Source organism: Bubalus bubalis, chromosome 16, assembly GCF_019923935.1.
Source record: "Bubalus bubalis isolate 160015118507 breed Murrah chromosome 16, NDDB_SH_1, whole genome shotgun sequence".
Taxonomy (NCBI): Eukaryota; Metazoa; Chordata; class Mammalia; order Artiodactyla; family Bovidae; genus Bubalus; species Bubalus bubalis.
This window is the reverse complement of record NC_059172.1, coordinates 60308676-60316303: the sequence shown is the minus strand read 5'-3', so window position 1 is coordinate 60316303 and position 7628 is coordinate 60308676. Positions and strand designations below refer to the sequence as shown.

At 41.6% G+C, this 7628-nt stretch overlaps 1 protein-coding gene across 1 annotated transcript in view; it reads left to right on the top strand.

The window, feature by feature from the left end:
- Window positions 1-1613: 1613 nt before the first annotated feature.
- NXPE2 (neurexophilin and PC-esterase domain family member 2) overlaps window positions 1614-7628 on the top strand; it is a 32777-nt gene continuing 26762 nt past the window's right edge. The window contains exons 1-2 of the mRNA XM_006079229.4: window positions 1614-1800; window positions 2837-2942. Coding sequence (XP_006079291.3) covers window positions 1709-1800; window positions 2837-2942 — 198 coding nt within the window. The 5' untranslated portion in view covers window positions 1614-1708. The remainder of the gene's footprint in view (window positions 1801-2836; window positions 2943-7628) is intronic.

Below are 7628 nucleotides of genomic sequence, written 5' to 3'. Positions count from 1 at the left end.
TGGGCAAAGTAATTTTGAGAAGCAAAAGCCAAGGCTTTGTTATTTCAACCAAAAATAGTTCTCCTTCATTACACTTATTTCCTTTCAAATTGGTCTCTGTGATGTGGAGACACACGCTGAACCCACCACACCCATTCCTGTGGAGTGCGGGCTTGCACAAGTCCAGGGCTGGGAGCTCTAGCCTCAGCTCAGAGGCCAGCCTCAGCTAGCCTCACCTCAGCTCTAACTGCAGCTCAGTTGCTGATGAGGTGACCTCAGGCCAGTTTTGTAGATCCTCTCTGTGTCTCAGGGTGGTAGTAACTATCCCAACTAGCTCAGCAACTCTTACATAAACAAAATGAGTTAATTACATATTTTAGGGGTACAAAGCATTTGTCTGTTTACTATGCTATTATCTAAGGGACTGTGGGAATTATGCTGTGGCTCGGAGCATACATTTATCATCAAAAATTTAGGGAGCCAAGTGTTTTCACTTATTTCTACATGAGAGAAGGCTGTTAGGGTTTACTTTAAGAATCCTGGACCCACTATTATCAATGTCAGAATTTGAGTAGTACAAGGCAATAGTCAGAAATATGCCTTAGAAGGGGCAGGGAAGGATTGGCAGGATCTAGATCTCTTTTCTTTCAATATAATCCTTTAGAAATTATCTACTCAATCTCTGTGCCAGTCTCCTACATGCTGTGATCACAGTCCTGATAGCCATACAGTTATATATATAGATTAATACAGATGCAAACACACAAATGTTATGTGTACATCATAGTATGTATGTGAAATAAACATATGTCTATCTATATATGGGCTTCCCTGGTGGTTCACTGGTAAAGAATCCACCTGCAAATGCAGGAGACCTGGGTTCAACCCCTGGCTTGGGAAGATCTTCTGGAGAAGGAAATGGCAAGCCACCCTAGTATTCTTGTCCAGGAAATCCATGGACAGAGGAGCCTGGTGGGCTACAGTCCATAGGGTTGCAGAGTCAGACATGACTTAGTGCCTAAAGAACAACATCTATATACACATCTCTACCTAGATATTCATCTCTATAGTTATCTTTATGCAAGTGTACATGCATACTCAGTCGCTCAGACGTGTCTGAATCTTTGCCAATAGAATTTTAGCATGGAGTCCATTCTATGGACTCTGTCCATAGAATTTTCTCTTTTGGATGCTCCCCTATCCTGTTACAGAGGCAGGGTATGGTGGGATTTAGACCTATGCCTCCTCCTTTTACAGCCTGAGATTTAATCTAGATCATCATTGTTGGATTGCTCAATCGATGTAGTTGCTTAGAGCAAGGGAAAGACTTTACAAAGAATACAACCTGAATGTTGAGAAGAACCAGTCAAATCAAATTTTAGTCATTCAGCAACTGTGGTCAAAGGCTGTTTTCCTTCTTTCCAGTTTTTCAGATACTTCTGCTATTGTGTAAGTAACTAATTCCACGTGACAGGGAAATGAGGGCATAAGCAAGGGAAATTCATTATGTAAATACGTAAAAAGTGAAGACTGCAATAAGAGGTGACCATGGGCTGGGATTAGATGTGTCTGTTTTCTAAAATGAATTTCCTCCTCCTCCTGGCTTCTTTCTCTGGCTCTGTGAAGTGAGCGGGGCAGGGCTGTGATCCTATGAGTCACACTTGAGCCACCAATGGCATTTCAGCTTTTGATCAATGAAGCTTATAGGCAAACTCCAGTCCCGAAATAAATGCAAAGACTGCTTTATCTGAAGAGAGTCTGGACGGCTGCAATTTCTGTGAGAGAATATGAGAATATGATGGAGAAGACATTCATTCATAGGTACTGTCCAACTCTTATTTGTAGGTTTAATGGCAGAAACAGGAGGAAGAACCATAGACCCATCAGTGATTTTCAAATGGTGCAACCCTGTAGGGGATAAAAATGAGTTTTATTGGGGCATGAAAAAAATACTTTTAAAATGAAATAGTCACATAGAATAAATATAACAACTAGAAAATATCATAGTACAATGGATGCAATAAGAATAAGCATTGTTTATGAAACTTGTGTTGTGTATGTGTATACACGTGTGTGTGCCCTGAAATGAGATTTGATATGATCTTACTGTGTGTCTCAGGCAAAAGAAGTTTGGGAAATGCTGCCGTAATTTAGCTCTTTGCCACATACTTTTGGCATTCTGTGTTTGCAAAACAAACTAAATTTCTGGCCACTCAACAGTGACCTTCTCTAAGGAATATACCCTTGCCCTTTATGGCAATGTTTCTCAACTACTTCAACATGAGGCGATTAAAAACCCGAGGTGGAAATAAGCTGCCTAAGAAAGCAAAAGGGAGATTTAGAAGGAAGCCTCCTGAAGCGGGTAACACCCCCTTCAGGGAGACAGGATACCAGATAATGCATATATACGTATGTGTGTGCGTGCATGCATGTGTGTGTGTCTGAGAGAGATTTAGAGACCAGAATTCATTAGAGGGCACCAGAAAAAAAAAAAACAAAACCCTGTTTCTTAGGGTAAACAGCTGTAAAACATTACTACACCTGCTGCTGCTGCTGCAACAACTGCTGAGCCATTAATGCGAGACCCCTGATATGACTCAAATGGAAAAGTTCATCTGAGAGTTAGGAACCAAGAGTTCTTTCCTGCTTCACCCAGTTCAGTTCTTTTCTTTGGGGAGGACAACTGTTTCTGATTTCTAATAGAACCTACGATGGAACATCCTGGAAACCCAGAAGAGGGCAGCTGTCTAGAACATAACCTATTCTGGAAAAGTACTGAGGAGGAAGCTAGGTATGCAGAGCAATGTCATGTTTATTTGATTCAACATGTGATTATTTTTCCTGTCCTCTCTTATAGGCTCCTCACTTTGTTTCCAAATGCCATAGTTCATAAGTTACTGCTGATGTGGATGTTTGTATTAGCTTTCTGGGTCATTTTCTTCTCTCTCAAAGACCATACAAAGGTAGGTATTGTTTCCTTTTTCAGAATTTCAGAAAAGATCACAATGGAATGTTGGAAAGTTCACTGGGATTAATGCAAGAATTAAATGTTAAAAGCATGTAATCTTAGCAATAGATGTGGGTGAGAGGATCCTTTTTTTTTTTTTACTTTACAGTATTGTATTGGTTCTGCCACACATCAACGTGAATCCGCTACGGGCGTACACGTGTTCCTCATCCTGAACCCTCCTCCCACCTCCCTCCCTGTACCATCTCCGGGTCATCTTTTTCAGCAGTAATTCCTTTAACAATATGCATTCTATTATTATTATTTTTTGAGTGGCAGGTAGATTGCAGCCTCTATGTAGTGTTTGGCACTGCTAACCATCCTGCCTAAGCGTTTTCTCCAACCTTGGCCTCGGAGCCTCCAATCCAATTATCTCCGTGTCAGCCCTTGCCTTTTTCAGTTTTTTTTTTTTTTTTTTTCCAATTCTTTACATCAGTTCAGTTCAGTCACTCACTTGTGTTCGACTCTTTCCGACCCCATGAATCACAGCATGCCAGACCTCCCTGTCCATCACCAACTCCCAGAATTCATCCAAACTCATGTGCGTCGAGTTGGTGATGCCATCCAGCCATCTCATCCTCTGTCGTCCCCTTTTCCTCCTGCCCCCAATCCCTCCCAGCATCAGGGTCTTTTCCAATGAGTCAACTTTTTGCATGAGGTGGCCAAAGTACTGGAGTTTCAGCCTCAGCATCAGTCCTTCCAATGAACACCCAGGACTAGTCTCCTTTAGGATGGACTGGTTGGATCTCCTTGCAGTCCAATGGACTCTCAAGAGTCTTCTCCAACACCACAGTTCAAAAGCATCAATTCTTTGGCAGTCAGCTTTCTTCACAGTCCAACTCTCACATCCATACATGACCACTGGAAGAACCATAGCCTTGCCTAGATGGACCTTTGTTGGCAAAACAATGTCTCTGCTTTTGAATATGACATCTAGGTTGGTCATAACTTTCCTTCCAAGGAGTAAGCATCTTTTAATTTCATGGCTGCAATCACCACCTACAGTGATTTTGGAGCCCCAAAAAATAAAGTCTGACATTGTTTCCACTGTTTCCCCATCTATTTCCCATGAACAGATGGGACCAGATGTCATAATTTTAGTTTTCTGAATGTTGAGCTTTAAGCCAATTTTTTCACTCTCCTCTTTCACTTTCTTCAAGAGGCTTTTTAGTTCCTCTTTACTTTCTGCCATAAGGGTGGGGTCATCTGCATATCTGAGGTTATTGATATTTCTCCCGGCAATCTTGATTCCAGCTTGTGCTTCTTCCAGCCCAGCGTTTCTCATGATGTACTCTGCATATAAGTTAAATAAGCAGGGTGATAATATACAGCTTTGACGTACTCTTTTTCCTATTTGGAACCAGTCTGTTGTTCCATGTTCAGTTCTAACTGTTGCCACCTGACCTGCATATAGGTTTCTCAAGAGGCAGGTCAGGTGATCTGGTATTCCCATCTTTTTCAGAATTTTCCACAGTTTATTATGATCCACACAGTCAAAGGCTTTGGCATAGTCAATAAAGCAGAAATAGATGCTTTTCTGGAACTCTCTTGCTTTTTCAATGATCCAGTGGATGTTGGCAATTTGATCTCTGGTCCCTCTGCCTTATCTAAATTCCAGCTTGAACATCTGGAAGTTCACAGTTCACATATTGCTGAAGCCTGGCTTGGAAAATTTTGAGCATTACTTTACTAGCGTGGGAGATGAGTGCAATTGTGCGGTAGTTTGAGCATTCTTTGGCATTGCCTTTCTTTGGGATTGGAATGAAAAGTGACCTTTTCCAGTCCTGTGGCCACTGCTGAGTTTTCCAAATTTGCTGGCATATTGAGTGTAGCACTTTCACAACATCATCTTTCAGGATTTGAAATAGCTCAACTGGAATTCCTTACCTCCACTAGCTTTGTTTGTAGTGATGCTTTCTAAGGCCCACTTGACTTCACATTCCAGGATGTCTGGCTCTAGGTGAGTGATCACATCATCGTGATTATCTGGGTCGTGAAGATCTTTTTTGTACAGTTCTTCTGTGTATTCTTGCCACCTCTTCTTAATATCTTCTGCTTCTGTTAGGTCCCTACCATTTCTGTCCTTTATTGAGCCCATCTTTGCATGAAATGTTCCCTTGGTATCTCTATTTTTCTTGAAGAGGTCTCTAGTCTTTCTCATTCTGTTGTTTTCCTCTATTTCTTTGCACTGGTTGATGAGGAAGTCTTTCTTATCTATCCTTGCTATTCTTTGAAAGTCTGCATTCAGATGCTTATATCTTTTCTTTTCTCCTTTGCTTTTCACTTCTCTTCTTTTCACAGCTATTTGTAAGGCCTCCTCAGACAGCCATTTTCTTTTTTGCATTTCTTTTCCATGGGGATGGTCTTGATCCCTGTCTTCTGTACAATGTCACGAATCTCTGTCCATAGTTCTTCAGGTACTCTGTCTATCAGATCTAGTCCCTTAAATCTATTTCTCACTTCCACTGTATAATCATAAGGGATTTGATTTAGGTCATACCTGAATGGTCTAGTGGTTTTCCCTACTTTCTTCAATTTCAGTCTGAATTTGGCAATAAGGAGTTCATGATCTGAGCCACAGTCAGCTCCTGGTCTTGTTTTTGCTGACTGTATAGAGCTTCTCCATCTTTGGCTGCAAAGAATATACTCAATCTGATTTTGGTGTTGATCATCTGGTGATGTCCATGTGTAGAGTTTTCTCTTGTGTTGTTGAAATAGGGTGTTTGCTATGACCAGTGCGTTCTCTTGGCAAAACTCTGTTATCCTTTGCCCTGCTTCATTCCGTACTCCAAGGCCAAATTTGCCTGTTACTCCAGGTGTTTCTTGACTTCCTACTTTTGCATTCCAGTCCCCTATAATGAAAAGGACATCTTTTTTGGTTGTTAGTTCTAAAAGGTCTTGTATGTCTTCACAGAACCGTTCAACTTCAGCTTCTTCAGCTTTACTGCTTGGGGCATAGGCTTGGATCATCATGATATTGAATGGCTTGCCTTTGAAATGAACAGAGATCATTCTGTCGTTTTTGAGATTGCATCCAAGTACTGCATTTTGGACTCTTTTGTTGAGCATGATGGCTACTCCATTTCTTCTAAGGGATTCCTGCCCACAGTAGTAGATATAATAGTCATCTGAGTTAAATTCACCCATTCCAGTCCATTTTAGCCACTGATTCCTAGAATGTCAACATTCGCTCTTGCCATCTCCTGTTTGACCACTTCCAATTTGCCTTGATTCATGGACCTAACATTCCAGGTTCCTATGCAATATTGCTCTTTACAGCATTGGACCTTGCTTCTATCACCAGTCACATCCACAACTGGGTATTGTTTTTGCTTTGGCTCCATTCCTTCATTCTTTCTGGAGTTATTTCTCCATTGATCTCCAGTAGCATATTGGGCACCTACTGACCTGGGGAGTTCCTCTTTCAGTATCCTATCATTTTGCCTTTTCATACTGTTCATGGGGTTCTCAAGGCAAGAATACTGAAGTGGTTTGCCATTCCCTTCTCCAGTGGACCACATTCTGTCAGACCTCTCCACTATGACCCCTCCATCTTTAGTGGCCCCATATGGCATGGCTTGGTTTCATTAAGTTAGACAAGGCTGTGGTCTGTGTGATCAGATTGGCTAGTTTTCTGTGATTATGGTTTCAGGTCTGCCCTCTGATGCCCTCTTGCAACACCTACCGTCTTACTTGGGTTTCTCTTACCTTGGACGTGGGGTATCTCTTCATAGCTGCTCTTTACTTTGGATGATGTTGCCCCTCCTGACCTTGAACTTGGAGTAGTTCCTCTCGGCCCTCCTGTACCCGCACAGCCTGGTGCTCTCGGTCGCCGCCCCTGACCTTGGGCGTGGGGTAGCTCCTCTCCGCGGCACTTCTGCGTGTTCTGTCGCAATTCTTTACATAGTTGAGTTCATATTTCTTGACTTTCCTTTTCCTCAGTCTTTTTAAGAACTGATTTTGCTTTACTTTTTCCTCTTCTCAACCATTCAGTACAAATCTGATCTTTCAAAAATTCTGTTTTCATCATCTTCTTGTCCTGATCAAAAACTTTCACCAGTGGCTTTCAGAGGGCAGTGCTGAAGAGATCAACTCCTTAACCATTCAAGTGTCTTCTAAATTTGAGCCCAGCTTCTTTTCAAAGTTATCTATTCCACCTTGGTCTAATACAGACCCTCACCTCCAAATGAGAAGGACCACAAATCTAGGATGTTCAGACAATGATGGAAACTGGTAAACTGTAGAGCTCTCAAACCACAGCTCAGAAACTTCCTCTCTGTGAACCCTCTCTGTAAATATGTGTCTTCTAGATTTCTTCCATCAATCTTCTTCTTGTTCATGCTTGTACCCTTTAATTCATATGTTCAGGTCCCATCCACAAATATTTGTGTTTCTTAAAGTGAGGCCTGGACAATCTGCACTGAAATGCCCATGTTTGTGCATGTGTGTGTAAAATGCAGATTCCTGAGCCCTACTCCGAAGCTGCTAAAAACAAATCTCTGGACTTGAGCCTAAAATGAAGTTTTGAAAAATCTAATCGAAAAGATACAAGTACACCAATGTTCATAACAGCACTGTTTACAACAGCCAAGACATGGAAGCAACCTAAGTGTCCATCAACAGAGGAATGGATAAAGAAGAT